General features: G+C 36.8%; 1 protein-coding gene across 1 annotated transcript in view; it reads right to left on the bottom strand.

Moving 5' to 3' along the window:
- Positions 1-19,960, bottom strand: part of XPO1 (exportin 1) — a 45,544-nt gene extending 25,584 nt beyond the window's left edge. The window contains exons 1-4 of the mRNA XM_021699090.1: positions 19,779-19,960; positions 16,371-16,502; positions 10,650-10,751; positions 7,139-7,211 (exon numbers count right to left, since the gene is read on the bottom strand). Coding sequence (XP_021554765.1) covers positions 7,139-7,211; positions 10,650-10,751; positions 16,371-16,496 — 301 coding nt within the window. The 5' untranslated portion in view covers positions 16,497-16,502; positions 19,779-19,960. The remainder of the gene's footprint in view (positions 1-7,138; positions 7,212-10,649; positions 10,752-16,370; positions 16,503-19,778) is intronic.
- Positions 19,961-20,434: the final 474 nt, after the last annotated feature.

Genomic DNA, 20,434 nt, shown 5'->3' with positions numbered 1-20,434 from the left:
CTGGTGAAGCTTCCAGTCATCAGTAGGCTATTAATGATTAAATTTAGGGGGAGTCGAAAGTTTTACATGGATTTGTGACTGCCAGGGGGTCAGTTCCCCAACCCCTCACACATTTTTCACAGGTCAACTGTACTGCTAGTGAGAATGTGAAATGACACAACCATTTTACAAAGTAGTTTGGCAGTTAAACATACGCCTACCATATGATCCAGCCAAGACTGGGGAGGAGGAAGGGTAATAAAGAAGGCAATCACAAAGGTGAAGTTCTTGATTATAATTTCATGGGTATATGCTTACTTATCAAATTGTACACTTAAACAGCTTCTAGGTTCTGGCAACCATCTCTTTCCTTTTGTTCCCCTAGCCCCAAAGTTAGTAGCTGCCTCCTGTGTTTACTAACATCTAGGTTACCTGAATGGCCCTCTCTTGGCCTTACCAAACCTGTCAATTTCCTTGCATTAAATCACCTTGTCTGAAAAAAAGAAAAAATACCACGCGAAATCGTTTGTGGTAAATATAAGGGACACAGAAAAGTAGGTATTAGGAACCCCAGTTAGGAAGCTACTGCAGATATTTCAAGGTGATCTGACACTAATACACGGTTATTTGGTGAAATGAAGGTATTTTTGTGGAAAAAGACTGGCAACACGCATGTTGGGTTTATTCATACTTAGCACTTAGTAGTGCACAAGGCTTTATACACATTACCTCTTTCATATCCCAATAAGGTTGGAAGGCAGTCAAGATTCAGAGAGGTAAAGTATCTTATGCAAGATCATACTAACCATGCACTGAGTAAAACCTTATGGGCAATTGATTGGTTTACCAACTTTCTGAATTAAAACAGACATGCGTAACTCAACCTTTAACTGCCCAAGTACCTTTAAGCAACCAAACTTCCAAAATGTCCAATTATGACTTTATCACTTTGGACTAATCATAAATTCACCATTCTTCTTTTCAGTATCAGCAAGTTCTCATTTATCTCATGAAATGCAATGACCTATAAGCCATATACCTTAACACATTAAATCATCTGGTTTAAAAAACAAAACAAAATGCTACCTTTATACAGATAAATTTTTTTCCAGGGACGGTCAAAGGGGGCTTCCCCCTTCTTTATCATAATCCAAATACAGAAATTTTTAAAAAGGGAGGGGGATTACCTGGATAATGAAGACGGATGTGCAGCCAAGACAGAGAATCAACATCACTGACAGTCCTGGTATACCTTTAATCACTTCAGTAACTAGCAACCAGTCCTTATTTGGAAATTATTCTATTCCACGTATTAAAATTTCCCCTTCTACACAGATCAATGGAACAAAACAGAGAGCCCGGAAATAAACCCATGCGTATTTGGTCAATTTATCTATGACAAGAAAGGCAAGATTATACAATGGGGAAACACACAATCTCTTCAATAAATGGTGCTGGGAAAACTGGACAGCTACATGCAGAAGAATGAAATTGGACCACTTTCTTATACCACACAAAAATAAACTCAAAATAGACTGAAAACCTAAGTATGAGACTTGAATCTGTAAACTCCTAGAAGAAAACTCAGACCTTGGCATTAGCAATATTTTCCAGATATATCTCCTCAGGCAAAAGAAACAAAAGCAAAAATAAACTATTGGGACTACACCAAAACAAAAGGCTTTTGCATAGCAAAGGAAAACATCAACAAAACAAGGCAACCTACTGAATGGGAAAAGATTATTTGCAAATGATATATCCAATAAGGGATTAATATAAAAAATGCGCAAAAAACTTAAACAACTCAACAAGTCCCCCTCCCAAATCTGGTTAAAAATGGGCAGGACTTTAGAATAGACATTTTCCAAAGAAGACATACAGATGGCAGAGACACATGAAAAGATACCCAACATCATGAATCATCAGGGAAATGCAGACCAAAACCACAATGAGAGATCATCTTACATCTGTCAGAATGGCTAGAATAAAAAAGACAAGAAATAATGAGTGTTGGTGAGGATATGGAGAAAAAGGAACCCTAGTGCACTGCTGGTGAGAATGCAAACTGGTGCAGCCACTGTGGAAAACAGTATGGAGGTTCCTCAAAAAATTACAAATACAACTACGATATGATCCAGTTATTTCACCACTGGGTATTTACCCGAATAAAATGAAAACACGAATTCACAAAGGTATATGCACCCCTATACATTTATTGCAGCATTACTTACAATAGCCAAGATATGGAAGCAACCTAAGTGTCCATCAATGGATGAATGGATAAAGAAGATGTGGGACACACACACACTGAATAGTACCCAACCACAAAAAAGAAAAGTGGTCTTGAAGGTATAATGCTAAGTGAATAAAGTCAGACAGAAAAAGACTACCATATCATTTTACTTGTATGTGGAATCTAAGAAACAAAAACAAAACAAAGCAGAAACAGACCCATAAATACAGAGAAAACTAGTGGTTACTAGAGGGGAGATGTTTAGGGGGATGGGCAAAGGGGTGAAGGGAACTGGAATGTACAGGCTTCTAGTACAGAATGAATAAATCACAGGGATAAAAGGTACAGCCCAGAAAGTACAGCTAATGATATTATAATAGGATTGTATGGTGACAAATGGTAGCTACACTTGTGGTGACCAAGCATTATGTTTACACCTGAAACTAGTAAAACACTGTGTGTCAACTTACTTCAAAAAAAAAAAAAAAAAAAAAAAAAAAAAAAATTTTTTTTAGTTAAAATAAAAATTTTTTCCTCAGTGAAAAATTAAGTCTCTGACCTATAATAATTCACCATGCAAATATTCACTTCAAACTTCAAAGATTATATGTAAATAATTTACATATATGTATAAGCAAAAATACTGGGGAACTCATTAGGCCCTTAAAGTAGAGGAATGAAGTAAACTTGGGAAACACTAACAACAGTAATTCCCTAATTGAGTAATTATATACCAAGAATAAGAATGCAGCAATCAACAAAACAATGAATTGTGGATCACTGCATCAAAAACTAATGATGTACTGTATGGTGGCTAACGTAACATCATCATCAAAAAGAATGCAATCAACAGGGGTGTGTCTGCCTTTGGTTCAGGTCATGATCCCAGGTCCTGGGACTGAGCACAGCACTGGGCTCCCTGCTCAGCGGGAGCCTGTTTCTCCCTTTCCCTCTGCCCTTCCCACCTTCCCCCATCATACTTATGTTTGGTCTCTTTCTCAAATAAATAAACAAAGAAATGAATAAAATCTTAAAAAAAAAAAAGAATGCAATTAACATTCTTGGATCCTAACATCATTAAGCTTATCTTTGGGGGGTTGGCGGGGGGGGGGGGGGGGAAGACACCAAATGAAAATATTTTTCTGGACTAAAGCAAAATGATAAAAACCAGAGGAATTTAGTAAATTTTGTATTACTTGTCTAAATCTGTTAAAATGTTCTATTATGAAACCATACCTCCCTTTTTAAAAATTAAAATCTTCTAATTTAATGTTTTTGAAACACTTTTACTTGGCTAATTATTATCTGTTGTGTATTTTCTTTTTGAAATTTTATTCATTTGTGAGCCACTGGAACAGGATACACTAAGGGACATCTAACATAAGTCTAGTATTGTCAGGAATTTTCCTGGCAAGGTGCTTTAGACAAAAGGGCTAAACTGAAAATGCCTATTACCCTTAAAAAAGGGAAGAAAATTAACATATACTTATGGAGAAAAACCTGAAAGCAGATTAAAAAATTTATTTTGGCTTGCTGTCTGTGTGGTCAAACCTATTCTTCATTTAAAATACACCCAGCACTGCCATTTGTGTAAAGGAGCTTGTTTAATTAAAGGGCCCAACCTGACCATCATTCCCCTCTTTTAGCAAGAGAAGCACTCACTATATTTTCCTAATTTTTTTCTCTACATCCATGTGTATCTTCCCACCTGTAACACTGTGATATAGGAATATATTTGCATAGCCTTAATACCTATTACTGCTTTGTACAAAGTAGATACACATTATTATATACATTACTGCTTTGTACAAAGTAGATACCAGATAAATATATATGTTAAGTTGGACAAGAAATACCCAACAAGTGGAGACAGTTTTAAAAGAAAAAGAGTTATAGACAAAAATATATACTATTATGTGGGTTATACAACTTTATTCCCAATACTTAAGTTACTTAAAGATGAGGAGCCTGGGTGGCTCAGTTGGTTAAGCGACTGCCTTCGGCTCAGGTCATGGTCCTGGAGTCCCTGGATCGACTCCCGCATCAGGGTCCCTGCTCGGCAGGGAGTCTGCTTCTCCCTCTGACCCTAACCCCTCCTTCATGTGCTCTCTCTCTCATTCTCTCTCTCTCAAATAAATAAATAAAATCTTAAAAGAAAAAAAAACTTAAAAAGTTACTTAAAGATGAAGGAAAAGTAACATTCAGAAATGTTAGTGTTTTTTGCGAGATACAAAAATCTTAAGATTGGAGAAGCCTCTCAGGACTGATAACATTTAAAATAATTATAAATTAATATAGTACTGAATTTATTTCCTAATGTTTTACCTTAAAAACAAATCACTAAATGCAGCTTGTCTATCTAAATCTAGAGTTCACAAACATTCTCTGGGATATATTTTATATGTTCTTTTTAAAAAAGATTTTGAGAGAGAGGGGGAAAGCAAGGCATTCATGCAGTAGGTGGGGAGAAGAGGGAGAGGGACAAGCAGACTCCACACTGAGTGTGGAGCCCAATGCTGCTCTATCCCATGACCCCAAGATCATGACCTGAGCTAAAATCAAGTCAGACACTTAACCGACTGAGCCACCCAGGAGCCCCTTACATGCTCTTCTATCAAGCGTGTGAAAGATTCTAGAAGTTGTATCACACTTTTTCCTACAAATAATGACCTCACTAAAAATGGCAACTATTATGTGAGCAGTAGAGTAACTTCAGGTACTTAATCTTATTACCAGCCTTGAGAAAAACCCAGAGAAAGGTGATTCTGATACATCTTTTTTTATAAATAACAGCTGATCCTTGACAACATGGGCTTGAACTGGACGGGTCCACTCATATGTGCATTAAAAATATATATACAGTACAGTACTGTAAACGTATATTCTCTTAGATTTTCTTAATAATATTCTTTTCCCTAGAAATGTTACAGTACATAAGAATACAGCATGTAATAAATATTATATACAAAATAGGTGTTCATCAACTTTGTTACTGGCGAGGCTTCCAGTCAACAGTAGGCTATTAGTTATGTTTTGGAGTCAAAACTTATACATGGATTTTCAACTGCATGGGGGTGGTGGTGGTGGTGTTACCCCTAACCCCTATGCTGTTCAGGGGCCAACTGCACTGTTTGCAGAGAAACAAAGAAGTATCTCACCAACACAGAATAGAATACATAAAACAGAACTCTCTTTTAAGTCAGGCAGAACGGTCACCTCTCCAGTTTTTTCAAACATAATAGATTTTTAGAAGTGAACAGTCTTATGCACCCTGGAGTATGTGTACTTTTGATATTTATACATAAATATGAGGGCTACTGTGACTTTAGGATAAAAACCAAAACATACTACTTCCATTCATGTAAAAAGCTAAAAATGCCAAATCCTCAGGGAGACCATTAATTCTAATTTTTTCAGTAACAAATAGAACCATGACTTTGATAAACCAGGATCATTTAAATCGTTTAATTTTAAAGCTGGAAAAAATGTTGAAGGATCATCTAGTACAATTCTTATGTGGTAAGAGGCAGAGATCTAGGTATTTAGAAACAGAAGAGGGGCTTAACCAATCAATAGCAGCCGAGCAACAAAGAAGCGCATCTGAGATCCCTAAAGAGCAGTGACCAAGTATGGAGATCTATTTGGGCCACACAGCCAAACTGTACTGATTAACTTCCGAGGTCACACATCATCTAAAATGGTTTCAACCCCAAATAAAACATTTAAATAGGAACCTTTTTTGGAGGCACCATTTCCCCCCTATATGGTCATTCTTACCCTATGGTTTATGGTACAGTAAGGATACTGCCATTAAAAACTGGCTTAGTCCCTCTGAACATGCTAAAAAGATACCAGCTTTCTAGAGAAAGACTAGCTCTGTAAATCCAGGTCACTCTCCCACCACAAAGATGACATGAGAAAGCAAGTGATAAGACATATTAAAGATCAACAGTCACAATGAATCATGGAACACTACATAAAAAAAAAAAAAAAAGATCAACAAAAAAAGGAGATAGATTTTAATAGGAAAAAAAAAATGCCACCAGTAGTAGCATACTCCCCATTGTAAAGTCCAGGCTTACATTTATGTATTTTTCAGAGATTTAAACAAACAAGTGATACAGAGTAGGTGATAGAGGCAGTATGTGAAAACTGGAAGTAACTTTATCAATATACTCCAAGAGACTAAGCTTGCTCCAAGTGTCTTAAAGCAGGACTACCTTTACTGAGATTGTAGAAGAGCAAAAGCTAAGTATCAATAGCAGGCATCATCACATCTTCATTCTTTTCTTTCCCTACTGTAGAAGCTGATCTCTTCTAAAGCAGGCACAGAATTTCCAAAGGTAAAGCTTTGTGATTTTTTAATTTTAAGTAGGCTCCACGCCCTGCGCCAACATGAAGCTCAAACTCACAACCCTAAGATCAAGACCTGAGCGGAGATTAAGAGTTGGACACCTAACTGACTGAGCCACCCAGGCACCCCAATCTTTGATTTTTAAAACTTCATTTTTCCCTTGCTCTGTTAAGTTTACGTACTATTTAATGTGCTACAATACTTATTACTCATGAGTTACCGTTAGGCAAACTTTTTATAACCATGTATAAGAACACATACTCAAATTTCATTCACTTCAGTCATGGTCCTGATTAACTACAAGCTGATACATATTTTTATACCACAGCATTTACTGTGAACAGTTTGACCACTTTGGTCTCCTCTTTCCCCCAAAAAGTAACCTTTTCCCTCCCCTGCCCCCAAATATAAATAGAACGTGCCTTCCCACTTGATGAAAGCAGTAATCTCCATCAGAGCTATTAAACTATTGAAGATTAACACCACCGCCCCCCTGCCCAATATTCAACTATAATAAAAATGCCAAAACTAATACAATTCTGAATTTACAATTCTTTAAAACATTTTCCTACCTTCACACTGGTTCCTTGGAAGAATCTTCCACCTTGTTTTTATCACATTTTCCAAAATTTGTAGTCCATAATACTGAAAATTGGAGAATAGAAACATGTGAATATATTGCTATAATACTGGCAACTTTCAGGATTCACAAATGGACAGACATTCACACATTTACATCTAAAGTTTCAAAAACATTATGCTACCAAGTTTAATTACATAGATTAAACAAGGATCTATTCACCCATATACTGAGTTTTCATGCATTTTCCTCATTTTATTGTTTACTACTCTATTTAACGTCCTGCTGTTTATACATGCTCACACCAGGAGGAAGAACCAAATAAAAAGCCCTTTAGCAGCCAAATGGGCTTATCTGTAGAAGGAAAAGTAGCAGCCAGATATGAATTCACAGCATAAATGACTGCTCATCGGCTCACGTACTTTAACACGACCAGGCTCCTAAGAATTTAGCAGCTTGGATGCTCTCAAGCTTCCTACCATCCTCTAGGAGTTGTAAGCTCTTGGCCAAGTATTAAAGTATTGTCACAGATACTTTCTATAGAAAGTGTTTATAAACATCTCTGGTGTGTTACTTAAGGAGCAGCAAGACAGCCCACGGGTTTAATTTTAAATTTTAATCCCACCCTTACATTTGCTATTTCTACTAATTTAAAGATAAACTTTTGTGCACAGTCAAAAATAATACACAAACGCATGTTGCAATCTGTTTTTACCTTTCAGGTATTCCTTCCTAAATATAAAAGTCTTAACTAAAAATATAAGAAAGTTAATACAGATACCACTTTCAAGCCATTTTGTCCCTCCTGCTGATTACTCACTCTAAATAGTCAACAACATTCACAACAATTTATAATGCTATAGGAGTTACTACCCAAAATTATTACCATGACCAATTAGTGTGGGATAGACAGGAGGAAGAAAAGGGACAAAATTGTTGTGGTACGTTTCAATTGTCTTAAGTAGGGAAGAATGAGCTATAATACCTGAAAGGTAAACTCATTCATATATAGACATAGAACTTCAGATTGCAAGTTTTGGCTGAGAATAAGAGTTCATCTTTAAAATGGTTAGTCATCACACAATAAAATAGGAGCATTAGTATTTCAACCAAAGGGATCATGTGAATGCTCATTTTATCCAAAGCACAATATAGACTGTCCCAAACTACATTGTGCTCAAATAGTAAATGTTTTTGCTGTTCTCTTCCATTTTAACATTTCATACTTTAAGAAAATTTTGTCATTTCAACTAAAATCCTATATTTGCAGAACATTCCTTAAAAAGACTTCTAAAATAAAAACAAGGCCAAAGCAAAATTCTTAAATTACAAATTTGACACCATTAAAGGGTTTCATAACCAGCAGTAAATACTGAAACTTTCTAACCTGTTCATTTACAATCCCTTTATAGGTCTATGTCTCAGAAAAATATAAATAGGCAAAAAAGGTTTCTGATTGACTGAAATTTTCAATTAACTTTTGAGAACATACTACCCTAAAAACTTTGAATTTTATAGACATGACACTATCAAAGTTTTACTAAGTCAAAACAATGCACTTCTTACTACTTGGAATATATCCTCTTGCTAATTCTCAACCAATTAAAAAGATCTTTAAAAAACTAAAAATCCACCATAAATATACCAGTAAGAAACAACAATCTCAATGATAACTTCACCCTATTTAGCCAGCGTTTTTCAGCTCATGCTATTACCCTGCTTCCTTTTTCTTTGATACTTTGTTACTTAAATTATCTATTTACTAACCTCTATCCTTTCCCCACCTGTAAAATGATAGCCTTAGCTTGCTGAAGATACAATTCATATTTTTCTTTCTGCCAACCCTGCTGAGGCAGTAAGCCCAATAAAAGCTTTTCAAAAGTTAAGTCAAAGGAATACAGAGATCACCGTCATAATATCCTAAAACCCAATCTCACCTAAACATTAAGACTCCACATATGAAGAGAATTTACATTTTTTTGAATTAGAGTATTTTGATTAAAAAAATCTTAACTGCTAGCCAAATCTAAGGGCCAATCATAAATGACTACTTTGGAAATATCCATAAATAATCCAAATATCACTCTAAAGAATTAATTACATTTCTGCTTTACATCTCAGGACTTGAGAAATCCACTGCTGAGTTATGAAGATGAGGGACAGATAACAGCAAAGACTAAATGAAAAAATAAATGCATGAAATGATCCCTATGGTAGAAATTTCTACTGAGCCCTTAGAAATACTTATTTTATGCATTGAATTCCCCTTTCCCCTCCCACCGCCCATGAAACAAAAACAATTGATGAACAGAATTCAGTTAAAGGGAATCAAAAGGGTAGACCTTGTGGAGGCCTGCCGTCAAAGCCTAGCTGTGTCAGTTGCACAGGAAGACACCCCTTTTCTTCCTATTACAAGCAATCAACATAATGGAACATTATGATTAATATCAGGTAGTGTTAACATCTTTAAAGAAAAAAAAAATGATTGCATAAAAGCCAAATGTCATAGTGCATAAATTTAGCACCAAATCATTTGTAATTTATGTAAATTGAAGAATTCTTTACCTGTTGCTTTCTTTCTGTTCCTCTAATCATCTCATTTTTCACAAGACAAATTTGAGTTTTTAAAAATACTGTTGATAAATCAACTTAAACATTAGTAATGTCTGTCAGTATAAAAAGCAAAATTTACCAGGCAAGCAAACAGGCAAACACTATTATGTTACTTAAGGTTAGCACTTTGAGGAAGTTCTGGACTGTATTTTTGCCCTAAAATTTACAAGATGTCAAAACTAATTAATATTTTAAAACTGTTAATTAATACAGTCTGATTTCAGAAACAGATGTGAAAATGGCTATTTTCTGTTTTAACACAATGTATACCAAGTGGAAATCTTGTGTGTATTAAACAGAATGCCATGCATAGTATTTTATTACTTTAAGGCAGTTTAAAGAGAAGTGTGAATCATCAAGCCTAAAACAGTCAAAACACATTTTGATCAACCCTTCTGTTCAAACTAGGAAAAAATGACCCAAATTATAACATTTTTCAATTGCAAATAAAAACTGAGTGCTGTCCCATTTAAAGCATTGGTACCATGGAGCAGGGTTTTATGCTGCCCACACAACTTGGTGTTGGAGGTGCCTAGCCTGTATTATTATATTGATTACTTGCCCAAAATAATTCCTCTGATGTTTCATCTCTGAATAACATTCAGAATTTATGCTACTTAGATCTGTATACATATTCTAAAAACAAAAACAAAAACAAAAAAGCAACCAAAAAAGCCACCTTGCATACTAGTCCTAATTACAAAACTTCATTCATAATTCTTAGGACTATTTGCAAGAATTCATTCTATGTTTAAGACTCAATTTTGAAGTTAACAATATTAAATAATTTGAGATAACAAATGCTAATACTAAAAATGAGATACCTTCCTCAAAGTTTATGACTGGAAGAAAAGAAGAAATAATGGATTTTAAAACCACCACTTGCTTACTTTCGTGTTCATATTCTGTGAAAATTCCAAAATTGTGTCGACTCTTGTCCATGCATCAGGATGCTCCTTTAAATGTGTCAGTACTTCTTGAGCCATTCTTTGCTAAAATATTACATGAAAATAATTTTAAGCTCACTTGTTCTTTTTAATCATTCATTAAAATGGTATTGAGCAAGGCACAAATCCTAATAGGACAGTGATTCTATTCTATTAACTTCCTGAAACACTCAAGAAATAATTAGTCCATACAGAAATAAAAATGTATCCTCTATCACTCTTAAACTTCAATTTATTTATTTATTTATTTAATTATAAGATTTTATTTATTTACGTGACAGAGAGAGACAGCGAGAGAGGGAACACAAACAGGGGGAGTGGGAGAGGCAGGGCACCCGATGCAGGGCTCGATCCCAGGACCCTGGGACCATGACCTGAGCTGAAGGCAGACGCCCAACGACTGAGCCACCCAGGTGCCCCTTAAACTTCAATTTAAAATGGGACTATACATCCCTTTGAAACAGTAGTTTTTTTTGGCAATCTACTACTTTATTTGGTATTCTCAAAATGGAACTTAAGGGGCGCCTGGGTGGCTCAGGTGGTTAAGCGACTGCCTTCGGCTCAGGTCATGATCCTGGAGTCCCGGGATCGAGTCCCGCATCGGGCTCCCTGCTCAGCAGGGAGTCTGCTTCTCCCTCTGACCCTCCCCCCTCTCATGTGCTCTCTCTCTCTCTCTCAAATAAATAAATAAAATCTTTAAAAAAAAAAAAAAGGAACTTAAATTCAACCAATGCTAACAAAGATTTCTCTAGCGTAAAGGGAGTTCTCAGCACTTAACTGAAAGCAACATATAAAAATTCACATATACTTAAATTACATAATGGTACTCCCTGTCTTACAAGTTACCAAGATATCTCCAACAAAGTTTACCTATAAAAATGTATTTCATGGGGAAAAAAATTACACGTTTTTTTCCTTGGGAAAACTGATAAAAACTAGGTCTAAGTAAGGCTACAAACCTCAAATACCTGTAGATACATAAAAAACACAAAGACCCTGAATCCCTTTTTAAAAAAATCTCTTAAATTTATTGTAAATACACATTTTTTCTGTTCTCTGAAAGTCTTCTAAATTTCATATCAAATCCTAGCTTATTTTGAAAACTCTGTTTTCCTATCTTTAAGATCTTATTTGATAGAGGGCACAGAGTGAGAGTGAGGGGGAGAGATGAGCAGAGGGAGAGAATCTCAAGCAGACTCTGCACTGAACACGGGAGTGAGTTCAATCCCAGGACCCTGAGATCATGACCTGAGCTGAAACCAGGAGTCAGACATTTAACCTACTGAGCCACCCAGGCACCCGTTTTCATCTTTAAAATGCAAACCCAGAAATAAGAAAAACCTATATATCCATCATCTACAATTAACAAATGTTAACACGTTTTACTTGTATTTGTTTTTCTTTTAAACATAAAAGTTCTGGGGCGGCTGGTGGCTCAGTCGTTAAGCATCTGCCTTCAGCTCGGGTCATGATCCCAGGGTCCTGGGATCAAGCCCCGCATCGCATCGGGCTCCCTGCTCAGCAAGAAGTCTGCTTCTCCCTCTCCCAACCCCCCCTGCTTGTGTTCCCTCTCTCACTGTGTCTCTGTCAAATAAATAAATAAAATCTTAAAAAAAAATTTTTTTTAAATTTAAAATAAAAAAATAAACGTAAAAGTTCTAAAACTTATGGAAATCACCTTTATACCTTTTCTCCAGTGCCATTTCCTTCCTTTTGTTCCTTCTTTAGAGATAATGAGTTTCATGAATTTGGTGTCTTTTCCTGTCCGTATTTTCTCAGCATGTGCATAAATTTCATGAGTGATACAGTTGTGTGGTCACTAAATTTTATATAAATAGTATACTATAAAAAACACTACAACCTGCTCTTTTCATTTGACACTTTCCCTCAGCTTTATTATAAGGTATAACAGACAATGGAGTTTTAGAGACCTAGCCATACTGACACCATGTATCTAGTCTCTTCATTTCAACCATTATAGTTTCTTAATGATATGAACACATTTTACCCAAGGCTATTAATTCTATTGATTTTTTTCAAGAAGTAATAGCTTAATCTTTTCACCTTTAAAGGCAGTTTTGTAGCTCAACTGGATCCTCCCTAATTACCTTTTACTTAGTTCTATCACATGTACGTAAGAAGTTTGGTAATTTTAAAGTTTGTCAATTATCTTTCTGTTAGATTGATTCAACTTGATCAAGGGTTTAATTTATGGGTTATAAAGCAAGCATCAAAGAGGGGGAAAGAAGCATTCCAATTTGAACCATCTCTGACAGACACCTCAAAATCTTCAACTTAGGTTTTATTCCAACTTACAAAAAAAAAAAATCATGTTCCTTATTTTGGCTTTGATGTTAAGAATTATTTTCCTTAGGTAGCAGATATAGTGGTTTCCCCCATCAACCAACTAGCAATATACACTGCTTATTGTTTAAAAGAAAACTTTAAAAATATACACCCACTAAGTAGTGGTTTTGTACCTTGACAACACCACCAGAACCACCATGGAACTTGGGAGAAAAACCAGTTGCCTGGGTTCCAAACTACAAGTACAGGGTTCAAGCTAGAATATAAGCTCTTAAAATATACATATTTTGATTAGATTTCATTAAGGGACTAATAGTTTTAAGGAGTTCTAATTATGCCATATAATGACAAAAAGCAGAAAGAATAGTGATCTGAGTTATCTAGGGCCAAAGCACACTTTAGCAATGTTTTGACTGTCTCCCAGAGAGTATCTAACTAGATCTATTCATTTCTCACTAGTTATATTCTTGCACATAAAATAGTAACAAATAACAAGAGCACGAGGTATATCAAAGATCCATGCCTAGTAAAAGTTATTTGGTCAAGATACTCTATCAGAACTTTTGAAATGATGACCATTGTGCACATAAGTGAATACTCACCACACTATTATCATTAACACTGCATAAATCATGTCCTTTCCTTTTAGTCGTCCATAAAAGTCACTTCTAGTATTTGTGTCTTAGCGTCTTTACTTTGTCCTAACCCCACTATCCTTACATAATATTCTTTTATAAACTAAAACTCCAGAAGGGGTTAAAAAAGACACAGAAGGAAACTAAAGGAGAGAATTTGGTATCTCCCTGTGTTACTTACTGAATGGTGAAAGTATTTTAGTTGCTAAGCAATAGATTAAGAGTTCAAGTCACTTAACACAGTATTGGAGAAAACACCCAACTATTCCATATATTTTTCCCGCTGCCTGCCTAACTTGGCTAAAAATAGAAAAATACTTAGAAGATAGCCCTAATGTTACAGTGTTAAACATCCTTCTATATTGCCCATTTGGACATAAGCTCTGGGTATAGATTAAAAGGCACCATTCTAACAATTTCTTCACCTCCAAAATTATGTAATCCTTAAAAAAAAAATTAGCTTCCTCTGAGTTTTAATGTTTAATTAGCATAATTTTTATAGCTGCCATTTTTAGCACATATGAGACTGGAAAAAAATTAAGAAACCATACAATATTTTAAAACAATGAGTTTGTGTAAATATGCTAAACCTTTATACTTCCAAAAGTACCCTTTAAACAGAATGCCTTCTAAGTATGAGGCACCATAACAGGTGCTTTTACAAACCCTACTATCTTCCAGTCTCCTGTGAGGTAGGTAACTTTGTAGGTGAAACTCTAGAGCAAGGACTAGAAAACTTACTGGACTAAAACAAGACACCCCTCACTAAAAACATGTTTTCCAAGAAAGCTTTCTTCTTTTTATTCACAATAAGACCCCCAAAGAGGCAGCATATGAAAAATCCAATGAACTACAAGTGTAAAGACACACTTTGAGATAAAAGGTTTTTAGCTGATTTTAAGAGCTCTAAGCCTCCATTTCCTTATCTATAACAATGACAAATAGCAGTTTGCAACTATATGTAACAGATTTGTCTTACGATATAACTAGACATAAAGTTCTTACTTTTGGGAAAGTTTATTTTGCCTTGATAAATAGAAAACTTTCCTAAGTCTACATTTTATTAAAAAATCAAATTTAAAACAAATCATTAAATCTTAATGTGAAACATTACTAAAAGCAGCAGCAGCAGCACCAACATACATATAGTTAAAGTCTTTTTTTTTTGTTTTAGTGATCTCTATACCCAACATGGGGCTTCAACTCACATCTGTGAGATCAAGAGTCACATGCTCTTCCAACTGAGCCAGCCAGGCACCCCACCACCAATATATTCTTCATGATAAAAATTACTATTACTTCTTAGTTATAAGCCTAGAAGAATATTGGTCTCTTTGTTTATCCATCATACTTTTAGATGTTGTGAGCCATGTTAAAAAAGAACAAATATTTAAACAGCAGTAGCAGCTAAGTGAGGTGACAAAATTAAATTGCCATCTTCCTAATGGCTTACAAGACTTGTGCTTCTAATATATTCAAAGTTGAGCCCAACCTTACTTCTCTACTTTCTTCCTAAAGTAGCTGCTTTCCATACATGCATGTGAGAATGAAATGAAGCTTAAAGCTCCATGTTGACCGTATAGCACAAAGAAACAACTACATGGTATGTGTAACACATATGGATGGAATAACTTTTCAGGAAGGCTTCTGGAGACAAGAACGTGGACCAAAAGCCCCCTAGGAGTTATAAAACCGGACCAACCTTACAGAATCTGCAGAATAATTTTTACCACTAATACAACTTTCATGGCCCCCTTTCAAGTTTTCTCTTTGTTATATATATACTAAAACCAATAATGTATTTCAGAGGGAATGGAATATTTATGCACGTGCTAGTATTTATACATCATGCTTTTTGGATCATCTATAAAAGATACAATTTCTACCTTTCAGGTTTTTAAAAAGTATGATAGCACTCGGGGTTAAACTATGCAAATATAAACTAGTATCTTCAAGACATGTACTAACTAGACATCATCTACTAGGAATATAATATTTTGGCAACAAAATTTTACTGGTTTTTGTCACATCTTAAAAGACTTTTAAATCCAACAACAGAAAATTTTACAATTTAAAACTCCTCATGTGATTAACTCCACAGAGTGAAGATTCAAGATTACCCAGTTTATAAGAAAAACCTAAAAAAATTATGAACATTCCTGTCTTGTCTATCATTCAATTGGGTGTTTTAAAAAAAATAAAAACCCAAAAACTTTAAACTCATCAAAACATGGATTATGTGTGTAAGATAACTGCCTACATTAATAGACCACTTTTACAAGTCTTAAATTCAAATAATTTAAGATGCTTGGTATTACTGGACTTTTAAAGCAAGTTTTATCAGTGAAGTACTTCTGTAATTCCAATATTTCAAAAATACAAGAATCTTTTAACTCCAAATATATTACATACATAAAAGATATACAACCTTTAGTATCTGCAAAACATTCGATACATTAGGCTCTATCTTTCATTAAATTGGCTAAAGGTTTCTTAAAGACAGAACAAGTAAGAATATTCCAAAACATCTCATTCTAACCAGGTCAAAATATAATGCACATAATGCAATTCTGCAGACCGCTTCTCATTGGTTAATATATAATTCCAATTTAATACAAACTATGGAACACTTTTTAAAAAGGAGGTAATTTAAAATCTTGTTCTAACCGAATAACTTCATTGCACTCTAATAATGTTATAAAGTTTTGCTCAGCTTCTTTACCTGGGCTCCTTCTCCGTGGTATAAGCAATTCACCACATTGTCTAGAAGGTTGATATCCAGTTTTTGGCTGAAATCGAGCAGCTGACGAGCTGCATGGTCTGCTAACATTGTCATAATTGCTGGCATAGATTACTGTAAATAAAGAAAAAAAATTTAAGGTGCCTATGAAATTTTGGTATTACCACTCAGAAACTTTCTACTCAAGTTATTTTACTTCAACCATGTTCTTACAAATATTATAATGAGTATTTTAGAGACTACCTAAATAAATTAACAGTAAAAGCAACTAAATGCTGAAGATACTTAGCTACTCCGTAACTGCTTTAGTTAAGGTCCATTCAACTTTTCTAATGTCTATTTTAAATTCCCAGAAAAATCTTACTGTTCTACTAATATTTAAATAAAATTACTCCTAACCTCTTTTAATGAAACCATTACTAGGAATTTATGGCTCTAAAAATTGATACAGTTCACAGTCTTAATCTCAAATTTTTAGGTAGAGATAAAGTTTAAGTGGATTTCCCCCCTTCCTAAATAGGGCCTTCTGTTTCAGTAAAAGCTCCCTTCCCTGTATGTTACCTTAATTTTTAAAATATGCTGGAAAAAACAGGAAGATGCTGAAAGTTAAATGTGGTATCCAAGTTTTCTTATCGTACGTATCAATGACTAGCAGAACTTAAAATTTTATATTCAAACCATCTATTTCTTTCAACCCTCAATAAATTTGGAGATTAAAATTCCTTGAACATATGTCTAGAAAAACACTTTACGGCAGCATGTCAAACTTTTTTTTACAATTTCCAGGTATTCATTGGCAAGGTAAAAAACTGTAAAAGCTTTCCAAATATTTTCCAAATAAAAACAAATTCTGTAATAACAGAAAAACAAACTTCTTCATCTCACATAATGCACTGGCTAAAACCTACCAGTTTATAAGCAATGTTACCCTTTTAAGAGGATTCTAATCCAAGATGCTGGCACACATTCACATTTTTGTTGCCCAGCATTATAAAAATCTTTGCTTTATCTTCAAAGCCAGTGCCACTCTAGTCTGACTGGCTAAGTCAGTACTCTTAACCTTTTTGGGTCAAGATGCCTTACAATCAGAAGAACATGATAGCTCCTGTCAAATTTTAAAAACTCACAATTTTGTACACAATTACAGAAAATCCAGGACACCTTGAAAGCCATGCATGAAACCTCAGGTTAAGAACCCCTGGTTGCCCGTAGTTAGACCCAATAAAGTCAGCTGGTTACCTCCACTTCTCCCCCTCTTAAAAAACCTTTCAGGATCAGGAAATGGGTGGGATTTGATTACATTATGTTTGATAGGATAGGGAAAAGACTGTTTCTTGGCTTCTTGAGAGCAGTTTAAAAATGTTAACAATGGCAGCAATTTCAATTTTAACACAAATGCTTTATTTAATGATAATGCCAATTACAAAAAATGTTAAGTGTAAATGAGTCAATAAGTTAGAGATAATGTAAAAATTGAGAAATTAAGAGTTCAAGGATTTTTATTCCTCTGAAATCGTTCAGCCCATTACTGACAGCAAAAACTGATGAGATCTCAAAAATTCATAGCAGTTATTAATGTTTTTTAATACCAAAAGAATATCTGACATGCATTAACAAAAATCTCTAATCTACATACGAATATAAAAATGGAAATACATATATATATATTCCACCAAATGTGTAAATTTCCTCGCATCAAATACCATAAAATTTTAAAGATCAGAACAGTCTTAAAAATTGAGATTGAAAAACAATGCCACAAAGCACCAAGATGTACATATCAAAGGTTTTCAATTTTTGGTTAAAAATTGAACGAACTTTTCTCCTATGTAGTCCTATCATAATTTAATAACCCAAACAAAAAGAACAATTTGACTATAAAGTTTCATTTTCAAGTACATTGTCCTTACAGAGTTCTTCGAGCTAAACTCTTGTGAAAAATCAGGTTTAGAATAAAAGCTCGTGTTAAATACAATAGTTTGCCATCCTTAGAACTAGCGGCTATCTTCGAAATGACCTACCTATTCTTGAACTGTACAGAAATGGCGGCTTTCTGGTCAAAGCCAAGCACATTTAGTCCCCCAAATCAAACAGCTTCCAAAACATTCTTTTCACTAACAGCAGTGTCCCACACGCTTAAGATACACAATCAGGCAGATAGCAAACAGCCATCGCGGGAGAGCGTGAAACCACAATCGCTTTCTTTTCTCCTTGGGACACTCAATCCTAAAATCCACTCACTGGATAGCATATACAAGGGATTATCCAGCAATGTGACTCTACAAGTGACTACCAAAATACCTTCACTGCCACTTCTAACTGAATAAGCAGGCAGCTGCACACTGCCAGCTCCCACCCAAGCCATGACCGTTGCTTTATGATTACTAAGTAGTAGGTCAAAAAACAAGTCGCTACAAGGAGAGACTGCTACTTAGATGTGTGGGCAATTGCCTGCTTCATTCAGTAGAAACACACCTCACTAAGGCCCGCCCTCCCCTCGCTTCCCACCCGAACCGATTTGCAGCAGTTCTAACTATAGCATACCGGAGCACGCACTCACCCCGCCCATACTCGGAGGAGGCATTTAGACCAGGCGCCTGAAGTTCACCGCCCCATTCTCAATGCAGCATGGCCTCTGCGTGATCAGAGGAGGTCCGGGCTGGGCAAATCTCTAAAGCTTCCTCTACAACACCACTTCCCACCCATCCCAAACTCGGAGACATCGGAATGAAGGAGAATCAGGGCATCATCCACTGTACACTGCCAGCAGTAAACGATTCGGTCACTTAACACACTCAACCCCTTCCCCCCCCAACAAACTACAGAACGGAATCCCATTTACAGAACCCTGAACAATCAACTAACCCTTCCTACTTCTAATCCTACTCTGCAAAAAACCAGAAAGATTTCGAGTTTCCTTGCAGGAGGAGGAGGGACTCGGCAGCCCCTCCCTCCCCCGATCCCAAGCTCTCCACCGAGGGGCCACGTGATGCAGGCGGACGTTTCAATGCTGCTGCACTAAATATTTCTGGAAACTTCCACTCCTAATAATTTACAGAGATGTTCCTGAAATCACCCCAACTTCTCCCCAGCCCCCTGGGCTGGGGAAGCCCTTCCACACCCACACCGGCCTCGCTTCACTATCACGCTCCTCACCTTCCTCCACCGCCACCCGCACACGCGAATAACCCAGCAAGCGCTACCCTCTCGCGGCCGCCTCCCCGCCTCCATCCCCCAGCGGCAGAAGCGGCTCCATTCAATCGCAGGCTCTGCTGTGGGCCCGCCGCCGCCTCCCGGGCTCGCCTCCCGCGGCCGCCGCCGCGCCCCACGCCGGCCTCCTCCCGCCCGGCCGCCGCCCGACCCTCGGCCCCGAAGACACAGTCGACTTACCCAGAGACTGAACCAACTGCTGCTTCTTTCCTTGTCGGGGGATTAGGGCGAGGGAAGGTGGGGAGGGGGGAGAGGGGAGGAAATCAAGGTGGGTTTCACAGTTTTCCCACCTTAAAAAAGGAAATTAAAAAAACGAAGATAAGGGCAAAAAAAGCTCAACAATATTTACTATTTCAGGGACACCCCCACGACACACACCCACCCGCCCCCCCCAAAAAAGGGGAATTAATCCGTGGAATAAATGCTCCCGCCTGGCTGGGGAGTGAGGGAAGGGGGAGGGGAAAGGGGTCAAGTCCCAAAGATTCAGCCCCAGGGGGACCCTCCAGCCACAGGCGGCAGCAGAAGCGGCAGGAGTAGGGGATATAGAGTCCACAAGGTCGGGGGACGCTCTGCTGCCAGTTGCAGTCCGACTCCCCCCTACCAAAATACGGCTCCCTCTCTCACGCGGCTCCGGCGCTGGGCCCCCCCACCCAGGCTCGCCTAAACTTTCCCCCCTTCTCCTGCTCCTCAGCGACTGGTGGTTCCCCCCTCCCCCTCTGGGTGGTTGCACGGACTGCAGCAGCAAAGACTGGAACAGGCACCGCCGCCGGGGCTGTAGCTACTGTTGCTCTTGCTGATGCTGTAGCTCCCGCTGCTCCTGCCGCGGCCGCTGCAGC

Source organism: Neomonachus schauinslandi, chromosome 10 (assembly GCF_002201575.2).
Source record: "Neomonachus schauinslandi chromosome 10, ASM220157v2, whole genome shotgun sequence".
NCBI lineage: Eukaryota > Metazoa > Chordata > Mammalia > Carnivora > Phocidae > Neomonachus > Neomonachus schauinslandi.
This window is presented reverse-complemented; position numbering and strand designations above follow the sequence as displayed.